This window comes from Sinocyclocheilus rhinocerous, unplaced genomic scaffold, assembly GCF_001515625.1.
Source record: "Sinocyclocheilus rhinocerous isolate Xijiao unplaced genomic scaffold, SAMN03320098_v1.1 scaffold90, whole genome shotgun sequence".
Taxonomy (NCBI): Eukaryota; Metazoa; Chordata; class Actinopteri; order Cypriniformes; family Cyprinidae; genus Sinocyclocheilus; species Sinocyclocheilus rhinocerous.
Window position 1 is genome coordinate 1,379,634 of NW_015657969.1, and position 16,488 is coordinate 1,396,121.

Here is a 16,488-nt window from a genome sequence, read left to right on the forward strand (position 1 = left end):
CTTCACAGAGCCGTAGTTCACTGAGAAGCTATGCAAACAGCTGTCATTATCGCGAACGATCTCTTCGATTTCACAATCGCGCAATAAAATCGTCTGCGATTTTTTTGCGTAACTTGTCAGTGAACTACGGCTCCGTGTAGTACATGCTGCTCCATCTGAAAGCACGTGATGATGATTTACTGCTGATTACAGAACCGGCATTACTAACAAAATGCGCATGACAATCGCATTCGATTAATCGTGCAGCCCTAACATGCAGCAACTAAATTCAGTCAATTCACAATTTGGTTATTTACAGGAGTAAAAGCAGCAGCTTAATACGCATAAAACACAGAACTCTGTTCAGCTGAAGTTTATTAACAATTAAACATTTCTGGTAGCATTGGTCAAAGTATCTAAAACTAAAAAACTGCTGGCATTCATTCATGTTTATTCTATACAGGCACGTGACGGCAAAACATTGCAATGGTTATCACCATGTAAACCATCACAAGTTTGGGAGTCACTCCCAAAACTTTGAAGCGAGTACATGATCACAATAGTACAAAGTTGGGCCAATGAGTTTAGTGTAGGTATTAAACCTTTTAATGCCGAACAATTTCCAAACAAGTTTAAGCTCTATTAGATGAAATACTAAATGACTCTATTTGTTCAGATGCAAGACACAATACATCTTTAAAGGTTTATATATAAACCTGATAAACCCCCAAAATCATGTGAAATCTGATCTAAATGCTGTTTTCATAACTAACATACAAGGATAAAAAGCAGCTGGTGCCGAGGTAACGGGCACAGACATCAATTATTTGTGTTGGTTTGGCAGGAAATGATGCAAGTCCAATGTATTAATGGGACATCTGCCTGCTGTTTGAGCAGAGACACTGATTGGCGTCACAGCTCGCCGCCAGCCTTTTGTCAATAAATGGGCAGAGACTTTTTTTTTATTTTAAGAACTATTTATTTTACAATACCTATCAGCTGAGACTTTAGCACTTCGGTTCATTGAAATATAGGAGAAATGTGTTATGTGCAAGCCGCGTTGAGCAACAATACAAACAATTAATTACATGACCTCCAGTATTGATGTACCGAGTTACCAGATCAAACATTTCATTTCTATTTGAGACTGACTGCACTGTTTTTGTCTTGCTGCTGCCTATTTCTGAAACGCAAAAAAGACAGAAAGACTTATCTGGCTTAGAAATGAGTTGCTATTAAAAAACCTCCCTTTGGAAATGGATGGACATGCTGACAGCACTAAATGTAACAATGTTTACGAGATCTAAAGGTGCAGTGCCTGCTTTCTGCTATTGTGAAGAGTGGCAGAAAGCTGCACTTACCCTTCGCATGGCTTCCTCTTCCTCCTGCCGCTTTTCGTAATGTGTAAAATCGTCAAAGATTGAGGTGGTATGCTTGAAAGTCGCAATAATTTTAAGCACTTGCTTTGCCTTCTCTAGGGGCACTTCCTGAGTGTCCCTGGAGTTGGTGACAGGCTTGTTGTCATTGTTTTCTAAGCGAATGTGCCGCAGTTGGTTATTGGGCACGTCCTTAACAAAGATCCATTTCACCTCAAACTTGCCCTTCCACTTATCCTGGGACCAGACGCCAGCATAGGCGTTATAGTCCACGGTTGACTTCATCTCGGCCACACCGCAAAAATGTCCACTGCCATTGACGCTAAAGAGCAGGTACAGTGGACCTTTGGCACTGAGCGAGCGGTAGGCGCCATCCAGGCGCTTGTTCCCGTGCTCTGTGCTGCACCAGATGGAGTACTTGATGGAACGGTGGATGTCATCCTCTGAGTAGCTCTTGATGATGAAGACCCGTCCATTTTTCAAGTTCCAGTCAAAGTCTTTGGGGTTGTAATTGTTGAGGGCCTTGAGCTTCTCCAGCACGGGGTGAACCTCACTGGAAGAAGGCGATGAGCTCATGGGGACTCCCGTCCCAAGGCCAAAGTTCTCCATGCTGCTGTTCTGGATAAATGTGGTTCCTCGGTTCCGAGGAGCCACCCAGCGGTTTTGGGTTGGGGGGTTCTGCACCTGAGGTGGGTGCAAGTGCTGCAGAGGACCTGGTTGCGAGTGATGGTGAGGGTGGGGGGGACCTGAGGGCAGCTGCTGAGGGTGCTGGGGAGATTGTAGCTGGAGCTGCTGGTGTTGGGGATGAGGAGGCAATGGACTTTGCAGCATGGGCTGAGGTTGGGCCAGGAGTTGCTGCTGCAACAAGGGCTGAGGCGGGAGCATCTGCTGCGCAAGAGGGGGTTTGGTGATGGAGCCTTTGTCCTCCCAGGTCCCAATGTTCATGTTATGCTTTATCGGTGGAGGAGGAATCGTGGCACCGCTTCCCAAACCCATGTTGGGCTTCAGCTTCAGCTTGGGCTGAGGTTTCGCCGGTTTCCTCGCGATAGCAGCCCACGAGGTGGGCTTTGGTGCAGAGGAGCTGACAGGTGGCATGCTGTTGGCTGCCATACTACTCATACCCGCCGTGCCACCTAAAGGAGACCCGACCGTTTTCGTAACGGCTGACATATCGGAGCCGAGCTTGAGCCCGGCCATTCCCTGATCGATACTACTGAGCCCTGGAACTTTACTAACTTGCGTGTCACTGCCGAATCCGGCCTGTCCGTCAGCAATGGCCCGGCCCAATGAGCTCGGGGGATATCCATAACTGCTGCTGTATGCGGAGCTCTGTGTAGACTGTCCCTGAGAACCACTGGTGCCCCAGGTGGAAAAGTCTGCATTTCCAGGAAAGAAGTTAAATCCGTGTTGGCTGAGAAAAGGGGGCGTGTTGCCTAAAGCACCAGGCTGGCTGAAGACTCCATCGGGAATGAAGTGATGCTCACCATTGCTCATCTGTCCATACGTGGTCAGGTACGGCATAGGCGGGTCTCCTGCGGTGGACCAAGCAGCCTCTCCCAAGGAGTAAGGGAATCCGATAGAGGGAGCATAATAGCTGGGCATGTAGGGATCAGACATTGGTGGGTAACTATTACTCTGTAGGGGGTAATTAAAGATAAGTCAGTAATGATGATGTAACAAACCAAAGGCTAAATAAAGATGTGAGACAAAAACATAATCGCTGAAAAAAAGTGTGATAAACACACTACCGTACCAAGACATTTATAATGTTACAATGGATTTCTATTTTCAATTAATGCTGTTCTTTTAAACTTTCTATTGATCAAAGGATCTTGAAATAGATAAGTATAAGGACAAAAACTCACCTGATTTGTCTGGCTGCTCAGGTAATTGTCAAAGTCATCATCATTTACAGCATCCTTCTGATGCATCGAACCGTTTTGCACTAAGCAAAATTATACCAAAGACAGACAGACAGTGTATCAGTTACTTTTACTTAGTTCAATCAAAATGATGTTGATAAAAAATAATGAGACACAGCAAAAGTAAATTACACTTGGAAATTATTATGTCAAAGCAAGTTTCTGCTACATATTAAAAACATTTTTTTTCAATTGCTTCATCGGTCAATGTCAGGACTATGAAGTAACATAGAGAGCTAAATTAACATCAAGACAGATCTACTACATAAAATATGATTCACAGAAGGAGTGACTATTTATAAATGCACACAAGTAAGACAGTGAGAAACACAGCAGTAAACCGAACCCCCTTAAAGAGACAGCTCACAAAAAATGAAATTTCTCATCCACATGTTGTCCATTTGATTTTCTTTGTCTGAATGGCTGAATGGTGAGGCTCAGTCACCATTCATTTTTATGGCATGGAAAAAGATGTAATGGAAGTGAATGTTGACTGAAGGTGTTAAGTCCCTAACATTGTGTTCCATAGAAGAAACAGTTAAACAGGTTTATAGCAACATGAGGGCGAGTAAATCCCTTTTAAATGTGTTTTCATAACATACCTTTATTTCCTTGTCCTTTAGGTCTCTGGTTTTGGATTCAAAGTATGCAGACAGTGACAAAGACAAAAAAAACCACGATGAATATCAGTTTATCATTAACAGGACATGGACACAATAATTCGGCCTAGCAATAACAGCTATCAAATAACCAGGACTCCCAGTTTGTGGAGAAGCGACTTGACATAATTGACGTTAGCTGTGTTTTACAACCTAATGAAGTACCTTACTGTCCGTTAGTTTGTTTTAAAACGTTTATTCCTTCCAAGGGCGCCAATAATGATGTCTAGGTAGGCAGCTCACTAGGCTTTAAGACACAGCCTCTACATGCACCATCATGTTTTTAGTTATATTGATGGAAGCGCGTCCGTCTCACGAACCTGATCGACAGTTGTCGCAGACATCCTCTGGGAGCCCGAGCTGATCGCTGTTATGACTCTCCACGGTCTCTCCTGCCACCGCTGCGGGTTCACGTTATTTTTTCCTCTCGCCGGGATTGCCCTATAATCAAAGCGTATTTCTCAGGCGTTGATCTCCTCGCCCGGTTTCAAACGGTCGGCAGCGGTCCTCTCGAGCGATATTGACAGCGAACGTCAAACTGCTGGGGGAGGTTGGCTGCTGTGTGATATCCGAAACATTAACACTCTGTGTAACGTCTGGAGAAAATATCACCCCTGCTCTGCTCCACAATGGCGGATGGGCTCTGACTCTCACTTCCGCTTGAGCGCTGACCTTCCGCCGCTGACTCAAAAGAGGAGACATGCGCCTTCTTTTTCATACAGTGCAAAATAAATCTTGCAATTACTATCTTGTAAACAGAGTTCATTTTGATGTTGATCTATTCTGTACATTTTGTGGTTTACAACGTGGTTTCTTTCGGCTTGTTTTTGGTTAGATTTCTGTACATTAATTAAGGATCACGTCATGCCCAGCTTTTAACCGTTTCGAAAATGTTTCATTCGGGTATTTCCCTTATGACATGGACATGTCTTATCATAAAGGATAATATTTAAATATGCTTCTTCTGTTAGCTAAATTTAGCATACATAGTATGTAAACGAGCCTTTGTTTTCAGTTTAAAGGCAAAGTTCAACAATACCATGAAGCAATATTAAGTTTGAAAAACTATTTAACTTTTTTGTTTACTTTCATCTTTTGATTTTTGAATAATAAAATCTGTACACGGAGAAACAAAAAATTCATAGGCTAAATAAATAAATACATTAAAAAAAAGATGCAGGCAAAATGTGTTTGGACGTGATATAATGATATATTTCCATGACCATGGGATAGAAAAACGAAAAATCATATATTTTCAAATATTAATATTATTTAGAAGTAGTAACAAATACATAAAAATCTTCATTTCATATGTGACATTATATATTGATAAGTATATCACAATAACATAACCTATTCATTTGTAATTTAACAGTCATACTTTGGAAAAAATATAAATATTTAGTTATTTCATACATACTGTTTTATTATTTTACATTATTTTAATAATTAAATCATATGACAAACATTTTACAAAATAATTAAGAAATCATGTCTATATATTTTTAAAATGAGAAATAAAATATCCATGAAAAGACAACATTCTGCTATAACTGCTCTTCACCGCTTGGTAGCACTGTTATATTTTTTACGAAAATAACATGACCGAAAATGACGTTCTTTACAAGTCATCAAAATAAAAGTCCTGTTACTGCTTATAATTCCTAGAACCATCAGAAATGTTATAACTTGCTTTGCAAACCTCAAGAAGATCGAGTTATAAATAATGTTATAAATAATTTCCCATAAGGAATTAAAAATATCAAAATGTAAATCAGTCAGTCATTCTGTCAGACTGTTCCCTGAGTTGCTTTTCTACTCATTCATTCATTCATTCATTCATTCATTCATTTTTAATTTATTTATTTATTTATTTTACAAAATACAAATACAAATGCTTTGGAGCATGCAGAACATGCTGACAGTGATTGCAAACGCACTTAAGGGTAGTGCCAAAATAAATGTAGGTATCATAATGTATATCTGTTTGCTGTTAATGAGACAGAGCGTTGAAAGATTCAAGCTCTGTTTAGCTTAGAGGCATTAAAAGATTTACCAAGGCTAAACTAGATCTCTGTAGTCTCATCGACCTTGTAGATGGTGTACCGTAAATGCAGTTATGCTTACTGTAAATTAAATAGCCACTGAACTGATCGGATTTGATTAAATTGCAGTCTGCCCTGATTCGGTCACTCTGTTGTGTGTTAAATTATCATAATAGGTTGTTTTTAGCTTTCCACCATCTGTGGCACTGTCCAAGCGCAGTTGAGAGTTGCCATAATAATTTGTTTGGCCTGACACGGATGTCATCATGGACCATATTGTGGTCTTTTTCAGATATGCAGTCTTTCTGCTATTTATATGTTTATCATTTTTTTCATTTACAATATGTGCTTCAATAAAATACAGAGTTTTAAATACAGCGTGGTATAGCCCCGTTTTATAGGGTGCCCAAACAGTGTCAGAGGTAAGATATTAGGGTTTAAGAATTAGTTAGTTAGTTAATAATATTTTTTCATGTTTATTTATTTATTTTATTCATTCATTTATTTATTTACTCATTCATTTAAATTTTTTGCCTATGGCTTATTTAAAAAATTACGAATACAATTTTTAAAGAATGTAACTGACCTATCTTAGTTATAATTTGACCAACCAAATGCACTACTGTTCAAACGTTTTGGGTCTGTAAGATTTTCAAAAAATGTTTTAATGTCTCTGCTGCAAGGCTGCTTTTGTTTGTTTAAAAATACAGTAATATTGAGAATTATTATTACAATTTAAAATAACGATTTCTCTATTTTAATGTATTTTAAAATGTAATGTACTCCTGTGAAGGCAAAGCAGAATTTTCAGCAGCCATTACTCCAGTCTTAAGAGTCACATGATCCTTCAGAAATCATTTTAATATGCTGATTTGGTGTTCAAGAAACATTTCTTATTATCATTGCTGAAAAGATTTGTGCTTTATTTATATAGTATATATTAATTTCTTTCAAAAAAATTAAACGGTAGTGTGTTTAGGTACATTAGTGTCATGTTTCACTGTGAGTCGACATAATGGCCTTCAACATTTAGTCAATTCTTGTCAAGTTAAATGCATTTTGTCAGTATCTCTGTTTTAAAATGATTTTTCTTAGTTTTATTAATGCACTCCACTCCTCTCCAGGACTCCAGAGTGGTGGTATCAGCACGTTCTTTTGCTGATTTGACACCTCAGGCCAGCTTTGACATCAAGGTAAAGTTGTCATATTAGCTTAAAAACATGCACAAACAACTTAGGTCATTCAAGAACTTGTTCAATTCCAGAGATGTGACCTTCATCGCTTGGATGAAGGCCCTTCAGTGCAGACAGTGCTCACCAGAGAGGATGGACTCAGGTACTACCGCACTATGCAGACCATGAGACGCATGGAGCTGAGGGCAGATCAGCACTACAAGCAGAAGATCATACGAGGATTCTTTCATCTTTATGATGGGCAGGTAAGACTAAATTGAATGCCTTGTTTGCACACAGTCACTGTGATATGATTTAACTTCTCACCACCTCTCAGGAGGCCTGTGCTGTAGGCATTGAGGCTGGTATCAGTCCCACGGATCACCTGATCACAGCATATAGGGCTCATGGTTACACCTACACCAGAGGTGTGTCTGTAAAAGAGATCATGGCAGAGCTCACAGGTGAGGACTTTCTACACCACATTTCTGCTGAATCTACAGCCTCATTAATTATTATTTTACAATGCTGATAATAAGACATGTTTCTTAAGTACCAATTGAAATGATTTCTGAAGGATCAAGTGACACTGAAGACTGGAGTATATAGCTGAAAATTCAGCTTTGCCATCACAGGAATAAATCACATCTAATAATATATTAAAACAGAAATATTTATTTTAAATTGTAATATTATTTCACAATATTACTGTATTTACTCTATTTTTGATCAAATAAACACAGCTTTGGTGAGCTTAAGAGGCTTATTTCAAGTACATTAAAAAAAGCATTTTTAAAAAATGCATTAAAAAAAATTTAATCCAAACCTTTGAACGACAGTGTTTATATATAGCAGTATATAAATAGCAACTGAACTGTATAGTTTGGGTCCTGTTGTTGATTTACAAGAATAGCTGAGAGAGAACTTCTTATATGCAAAATGGACTGTAACTAAAAAATACCAGATGAATCTGAATCAAATCAAATCAAGAGCTTGTACTAGGAATCAAATCAAGAAATGTGTATCAAAACCCAGCCCTAATTTGAACAAGTTTACAATCCATTTCAGGTCGAAGGGGTGGTGTTGCCAAAGGCAAGGGCGGCTTTATGCACATGTATGCCAAGAATTTCTATGGCGGGAATGGTATTGTTGGTGCCCAGGTGAGATGCAAGCATCATAGCTTACAAGAATATTACAACAGGCATTTCTAAATCTAAATTTCACTGTTTTGAAGGTTCCTCTTGGGGCAGGTGTGGCCCTGGCATTGCCAGTATCAGGGTAAGAATGAGGTTTGTGTCACTCTGTATGGGGATGGAGCTGCTAATCAGGTGAGAGCAACTTTTCATCCATGTGTTCACAGGTTTGCGTGCGATCTGCTGTTGCAAAATAATGTCTTATCTGATTAATCCCTTTATCAGGGCCAGATCTTTGAGTCGTTTAACATGGCAGCTTTGTGGAAACTCCCCTGTATTTTCATCTGTGAGAATAATAAATATGGCATGGGGACATCAGTGGAACAGGCCTCAGCAAGCACAGATTATTACAAGAGAGGAGACTACATTCCTGGTCTGAGGGTTTCTGTCTTTTTATTTTTTGTTTTAGTTTTTCTAGTTGCCTCTTCCTCGTTTTCTGTTCACCAGTGCATGCAAATTTATACAGACATACATAAAAGCCACATGTGAGCAAATAAGTCAAGCCTGTCTGTTTTCTCCAGGTGGATGGCATGGATGTTCTCAGCATGAGAGAGGCAACCAGGTTTGCAGCAGATTATTGCAGATCTGGAAAGGTAAAAGAAAAGTGACATATTTTACTTGCTTAACAAGTCAAGGAGAGGTCATAGATTTAAAGGAATAGTTCACCCAAAAATGAACATTTGCTGAAAATATACTCACCCTCAGGCCATCCAAAATGTAGATGAATTTGTTTTTTCATCGGAACAGATTTGGAGAAATTTAGCATTACATCATTTGCTCACCAATGTATCATCTGAAGTGAATGGGTGCCGTCAGAATGAGCGTCCAAACAGCTGATAAAAACATCAGAATAATCCACAAGAAATCCACACAACTCCAGTCCATCATTTAATGTCTTGTGAAGTGAAAAGCTGCGTGTTTGTAATAAACAAATGCATCATTGAGATGTGTTAACTTTAAACCCTTCCTCCAGTGAAAAAGTCCTCTTACATCAAAATCCACCAACATGTTTGTTTAAAACTGTTTTGGACTGTTTTTGCTTTGTGCTTGATCTGTGCATATTTCTGTCCTGATTCAGATGAGATGATTTTTTTTCACTGGAGAAAGCAAATAATAATCCACAAGTAATCCACACGACTCCAGTCCATCAGTTAACATCTTGTGAAGAGAAAATCTGCTTCTGGCTAAAATACAAATCCTCTATCAGTAATATTGCTTTCTCCAGTGAAAAAAAATCATCTCATCTGAATCAGGACAGAAATATGCACAGATCAAGCACAAAGCAAAAACAGTCCAAAACAGTTTTAAACAAACATGTTGGTGGATTTTGATGTAAGAGGACTTTTTCACTGGAGGAAGGGTTTAAAGTTAACACATCTCAATGATGCATTTGTTTATTACAAACACGCAGCTTTTCACTTCACAAGACATTAAATGATGGACTGGAGTTGTGTGGATTTCTTGTGGATTATTCTGATGTTTTTATCAGCTGTTTGGACTCTCATTCTGACGGCACCCATTCACTGAAGATGATCTATTGGTGAGCAAGAAATGTAAAGCTGAATTTCTCCAAATCTGTTCCGATGAAGAAACAAACTCATTTACATCTTGTAGGGTGAGTAAATTTACAGCAAATTTTCATTTTGGGGGAACCTTTCTTTTAGGCTAGTGTTGGAAACAAACATGATGGGAGATGTTTGGCCTGTGCTCTTCAGGGTCCCATACTAATGGAGCTCCAGACATATCGTTACCACGGCCACTACATGAGCGATCCTGGGGTCAGGTGAGGTTGACCTTCAACCTTCCCCCTGTGGCAGGCGCTCATCCTTCCTTGGTTCATTTAAGACCCTATCCTCATCTGCTAGCCTCCATGATCACAGTCTTTCCTCTTTAGTTTTAGGTAGTTTGCGCATCATTTCAGTGAGCACATAATTCACTGTACTCTCAATCAGTGCCTTTCTCTCCTTAGTTATCGCACACGTGAGGAGATTCAGGAAGTTCGCAGTAAGAGTGACCCCATCACTATGCTGAAGGACTGTATGATTAGTGGAAACATGGCTAGCCTGGAAGAGATCAAGGTACTTTATGCATGCCAGGTACTTGATGAATGCCAGAGGGTTAGTATCACCATGTTATGTTGTTGGAACCATGACAGGACATTGATGCTGAGGTTCGTAAGGAGATAGAAGAAGTAGCACAGTTTGCTACCTCTGATCCAGAACCCCCTCTGGAGGATTTGTGCAAACACATCTTCTACAATGATGCACCCTTAGAAGTCAGAGGCACCCCCACCCTGGATGAGGCTGAAATCCATCAGCTAAAGAACCTGCTGATGATTCAGCACTTCATTCGTCATAATACAGCAGCTCTGTTCCTAAACTTAATACGCACAAAAAGATGGATGAAATTGTTTTATCCATAAAGTCATAATTACATTACATAAGTGCTGTTATTGCCTCTCTAATTAGCAATCATTTTTGCTGACTATTAATATAATAGGAAACACATAGTACAACATACAGCAATAAATATTTAGAGCAATACTGGAAAAATAGATTAAATAAATGAATACAATGAATAAATGAAAAAACATACAAGGTCTCTGAATGAAATGTAGGCCTATTAAAAATTATTTGTAATGATGATACAATTTTCATGACCTGTAGTAGTGTGATGCTGTAATTTCTTGAATTATGAGTTAATTTGTCATTTCAATATAATATCCCAAAGGCTTAATTGATAGAATCTAAACTTATGCAAACATTAGTCAGCACATTTGCCCTTAGAAACTGAATTCTGGATTTCAAATAATACTAAAATGTGTAATATGTGTAAGGATGGAATGAATAAATATGTAATGATTTGGCTTACATTTGTGTCAGTTGTGTTCAGTTTGCTCGCCACCGAACGAATGCAAAATCCTGAGTCACTGAATCACACAAGAGAAATTACCATAGACTCACCAGCAGGTGTCGCACTCTCCACCTGCGTGACTCAAGTGTCACGGCTGACAAAGTACATTTTATACATGCATTCCAATGTCATTTGATGCCACCCCAAAAAATATGATTAGAAATCAGTCTACTTGACACGTACTACGCAGGATTGTTAAATTAATGTGCATAGTAGATTTCATTGTAAGCAAAAGAGATGTACTGTTCATTGGAATGGACTTTAGAAATAACTATTAAATTGATCATAAACTGATTTTCATTTATGGTTGCATTTAGAGAAGAAATCAAGCATTTTGTGTCCATAAAGTCTGAATGGGTAAAGACAGATTTGCTAGCTTCTATACAGTAAAGTATGATATTAATTTAATGTCATTATTATATAAAAACGTGTCAGCTCAGATCACAAGTTGGCCATCAAAAACACTGCGCTCTCACCTGTCCGTCTATCATGAGCTCCATAGCTTCAGCCCGCCCTCTGTTACTGATTGACAAGCATATCAGCCAATCCGACGCGTCATACTGAAAGAAGCGGAAGTGAATAGAGAGCGTGAACATGTTTTTTTCTGTCAAAAGGGGACAGTGGTGAGAGAGAGAGAGACAGAGAGAGAGAGCGAGAGAGAGAGAGAGAGAGAGAGAGAGAGAACACGAACGACTGGCGCGAGATCAGGGGCACGGTCATCATATTTCTATGGAAACGCTGCACTGACTGACAGAGGTGAGAGGAGGAAAAGGTGGCTGCGCTTTCGGATGCGTTACGCACGCAACGGATTCCCGGCTCTCTTCCCCTCAGTGTCAAGAGCGCGGAAACAAACAGGCACAATCTCTTCAAAGTAGCTCAGAATTGTTCTTTTGAATCTGATTTATAAAAGAAGGAACCTCCAAAAAGTCAAGATGCCCCTGGCACAACTAGTTGACCCTTGGCGAAAGATGGCAATCGGGAGTGCGGCGAGCGAGGTGAGTCTCCACCGTATATAAAGGTTTATTATATCACTGATATGTTAATTATAAAAGCATTACTTCTGTTTTTAGAGGCCATTTCTGTGTGTCGTTGTTGTACAACCTGTTCCAGATCTTTATCTGTATATCCGATGTTGGGGATTAGCGGTTATAGAGTAGCCTATGTCCTGTGTTGTGTCTGTGCGTAAATGCTTTTAAAACGATCCGTTTGCCGAAGGCCTTTTACATTTTTTTTTCTTTTTTGACTCGTAGTTACTTTGTAAGTGGCATATGAGTTCACATTGATCACTGTGCTTTGTTAATGGAGACTGAGATTTTAATGAATGAGACTACGTGATGTTCACGGATCTAAGTCTGATTCATACCTGTGCTGTGTTGATGACAGTTGAATGATGAATCGGTCAATCAAAGGGAATTTATGTAAATCAGTTTATTTAACCTGTTTAATATATTAATAATAATAATAAAAGTGTGTATGTGTGTGTGTGTGTGTGTGTGTGTGTGTATATATATATATATATATATAAATAAATGTTCACATGCTTGGAGTTATGAGATCAGGCAGATACAAAATTCTTTTTTTTTTTTTTAGGATCATTCTAGAGAATTCTAAAGATGAATTCTACATAATTCAAATGTGAATATGAATTTCTTTCATAATTTACTCACCCACAATTATTCCAAACATGTTTGACTTTTCTTTTCTCTATGTGGAGCACAAGGAAATGTTAGTGGCTGAGGCTGTTATGCCTATTTTATTTTTATTTTCCATAGAATTTTCATTTTAAGTGAACTGTCCCTTTAAGGGGCAAAATTTTTTCCTCTGAAATAATTTTTATGGGTATTTAAAGATTTTAAGGTATTTTTCTGCCAATTCATGTAAAATGCTTCTATTGAATCAATTAATTGAAACGGTCACTAGAGTGTATGACCCACTAGATAAGCCTAAAATAGAATATTCTACGATATATCAATTGTTAGATAACATGTTTAATATCTGAGGAATTTTAGGCAAAATTTTTGTTCCTGTGGCTGAAAGTACATGATTCCATGGGTTTATTTTACCAAGTTTTAACATTTATTTACTGTAATGACATGAGGCAGATACAAAAGATTTCTTTTGATGTTTCCCGGGAATTCTAAAGAGCAATTCTACATAATTCAAACGTGAAAATGGAAAATGTTTCCATCATTTAGGCCTACTCACCCACAAATTATTTCAAACAAGTTTTACTTTTTTTCCTGTTTGTGGAGCACAAAAGGAGTCTTGCCTAATATCTCCATTTCTTATTCCATAGAATTTTAATTTTAAGTGAACTCTCTTTTCAAGGGGCAACATTTTCCCACTACAATTAATTTTTATGGACATTTTTACTTCTTAAGACGTAACGTGTAAAATGCTTCTATTGAATCAATTGATTGAGAAACAGTCACTTGAGTGTGTAAACCCATTACTAGATATAACTAGAATAGAATAGAATACAATATATCAAATGTTAGATAATACATTGAAAATCTGAGGAATTTTAGACAGAATTTTTTTAAAATTCTAAAAAAAAGTACAGTGGAATTATTTAAACATTGATTTATATAGTCATGAACCCACATCACTTTACCACGACTAAGTCTGGTAAAGTTTGCTAAGTTTGCTCTGTAAGACTGGGTTTGATCAGTTTCATCACTGAAAATTTCCTGAAAATTCAATACCCCTTAATCTGTGACTTTTCCCACACTGATTTGCAAAGGATAACGATTCTGTGAATTCAACAACATACATGCAAATTACTGCAGGCTTATCCAGTAGGTTAGAAAAACTCATATTCAGTCCAGCCTTCTCTGTCATTTACTCTGGAATAGCACGATGTTCAGAAATTACTGCTACAACCCCATTGACCCACATGTAATAAAGTCTGTCATAAAGTTGCCGAAATGGTATTGTGAAAGAGACAGAGAGAAAAGAGAGGCAGGTAACACAGTGTTCCCTTCCAGGCAGCAGATGATCACGGGCCATCCGTCAGTTTCACTCCCGTGTGGTGACAGATCGGCCCGTCTGAGTCGCCACCCTGACTAATTAACACTAAACAGTCAATGACAGCATGTAGGCCCAGTCTAATGAGACGTTCCACCACTGTCATTTGGTGCAGAGGAGCAGACGTTCATACTGGCACGAGCTGTAGTAATCAAGGCTTTGTATCGCACTTCGAAAATGATCCACGCTGCGATTGTTCTGTTCAGTGTAGTCTCAGCCTCAGACGGACAGCCTACAGACCGCCCACAGTCAGTTCGATGACCGTCTGATGATTCATATTTTATACAAAACTGAAAAGCACTTGTGAAATTCACAAGCTCCAATCAGATTGTCTGACAGCAGCACAACATCGGGGAGTGTTGGGAAACCGGGTATTATGAATATTTGCCAAAGTTTGTCAGGTTAGGGATGCATGATGTATCATACTTGTTATCGACTGATTTTACAGATTTTTTCGATTTATCGGCAACGGTTATATTGAAAATGGGATATTTAAATATTTATGGTCATTTCCACCGTTTTTACATATTGATCATCTTTACTGTGAAGCCTATTTTCCACCATATCAAAAAAAATAATAATAATAATGCTTTGGAAAGTCATAATTATGATAAAAAATGAAATTATTATATATTAAGTGATAATAAATGTTAAAATTATGGCATTGTAAAATGTGGCTTTTTATGTCATAATTATGATTTACCAAAAGATGACTTTTCTTGTGTGGTGGAAATGGGCTTCCATATTCATTAATCCGAGTTAATCTTTAAAATCCCTACTTATTTTTATAACACTGTTATGTAATCTTTAGCAAATCTCTAAATTAATATCTATTTTCATACTGAACATTATAATGTTGTGATGCCTAAATTCACTTTTAATTCAGCATTTAAAAGATTGATTTTAGTGTTTTGTGAGACATTTTAAATTTATTCAGACAAAATAGTGTTCAGACAAAATTGGCCATTTATTGGGTATTGACTATAACATGAAAATAAGGTCCAAAAATAATTTTAAAAATGATCAATTATATATTAGAGACATTAAACATTTAAAACAGTTTTATCTGAAGCATGTGATTTCTGATTTGTTTTGAGTTATAAAATGAAATAGCCAGTGCTTATTACTTTTGGACAAACAGAAATTCTGATCCCAAAGTTCATAGAGATTGTTTATTCTTACATTATCTGGCACATAATAAAAATACAGAATGAACTGTGGTTGTTCTGTGCTGGTCAGATGGCCTGTTCCTGTCTAAGTTGGCAGTTCTTGGCCAGAATAAGCCAAGCTGTGAACCAGGTGTTACGCAGTTAGTCAACGGTCTGACTATGTGCTACTGTGTTCGATGCAGTTCAGACCTTTAACACATTATATTGTGTTTTCTATTCGCAATGGTTCATGAGACACTGATTTTCCATATTCACTTTTCTCTCACATGACAGACGGAGCCTCATCACGTCTTGGAGGACTCGACAGGAGAAGATGAAAATCTACCATGTCAAGTGAGTGTCATGCCTCCCCCCGCTCCTACACTCTTCTTACATCTCTCTCTCTCTTCTCAGTCTTCTCAAGCTCTTTCTTCTTTTTTATCCCTGTCCATCTAATTTTTTTCGTGCCACGTCCCCTCATGGGCTTTGATCTCCTTATATTATGGCTGTTCAGTGTTTTGTAACACTTGACATTTGTCAAGGAGCTTCTTTTCAAGGATGCAGCATAGAGAAGTGGCTCTTTTGAGATGGTGGTCTGAAATGCCCCTCCATGTGCATCTGTAAGGCGAGCTGGTGATAAATGGTAGCTATTGATCATGTGTTCCCCATAGACAGCAATTGTATCGATTGATCCTCTGATTACCGTGTGCATGGCGAAGCTGGAAATCCGGCTTGTTACATACTTGTTACAATTACCCTTACAGTCACACTGAGCCACACTGTACCATACTCATTGTATGGGGGCCCAGCATTCCTGTGCCCCTGCTGAAAAGATACCAGCCTAGACAACAAAGTGCTCATTGTTTTTGTTTGTGGGAGCATTTCTGTTTAAGCCGTAATGGTTGCTCTTGTTCAGGAAGGATTGTTCCTACACTCAGATGCCATTAATGAGTTTCCGTAATGCGCATGTAACAAGTCCATTATGACATCATGCAGTCTGACCTCATACAGGAAACGGCAAAGACTTTTTAGGTCTCCTCTCCCACTAAAACAC

At 38.4% G+C, this 16,488-nt stretch overlaps 2 protein-coding genes and 1 pseudogene across 5 annotated transcripts in view; 2 read left to right on the forward strand and 1 right to left on the reverse strand.

The window, feature by feature from the left end:
- Positions 1–4,684, reverse strand: part of LOC107721902 (YTH domain-containing family protein 3-like) — an 11,043-nt gene extending 6,359 nt beyond the window's left edge. The window contains exons 1-5 of one of the 4 annotated variants that reach the window (XM_016530110.1): positions 4,549–4,684; positions 4,257–4,491; positions 3,880–3,904; positions 3,221–3,300; positions 258–2,990 (exon numbers count right to left, since the gene is read on the reverse strand). In XM_016530110.1, coding sequence (XP_016385596.1) covers positions 1,308–2,990; positions 3,221–3,300; positions 3,880–3,904; positions 4,257–4,280 — 1,812 coding nt within the window. In that variant the 5' untranslated portion in view covers positions 4,281–4,491; positions 4,549–4,684 and the 3' untranslated portion in view covers positions 258–1,307. Of the gene's footprint in view, positions 1–257; positions 2,991–3,220; positions 3,301–3,879; positions 3,905–4,256 lie in introns of those variants that run through there. The other 3 variants (XM_016530109.1, XM_016530111.1, XM_016530108.1) reach the window with 3 other exon arrangements.
- A 1,158-nt stretch (positions 4,685–5,842) lies between these two features.
- Positions 5,843–10,728, forward strand: LOC107721866 (pyruvate dehydrogenase E1 component subunit alpha, mitochondrial-like; annotated as a pseudogene).
- A 1,161-nt stretch (positions 10,729–11,889) lies between these two features.
- Positions 11,890–16,488, forward strand: part of LOC107721839 (ribosomal protein S6 kinase alpha-3-like) — a 39,003-nt gene continuing 34,404 nt past the window's right edge. Inside the window, exons 1-2 of the mRNA XM_016530009.1 lie at positions 11,890–12,254; positions 15,729–15,788. Of these exons, the coding sequence (XP_016385495.1) occupies positions 12,192–12,254; positions 15,729–15,788 (123 nt within the window). The 5' untranslated portion in view covers positions 11,890–12,191. The remainder of the gene's footprint in view (positions 12,255–15,728; positions 15,789–16,488) is intronic.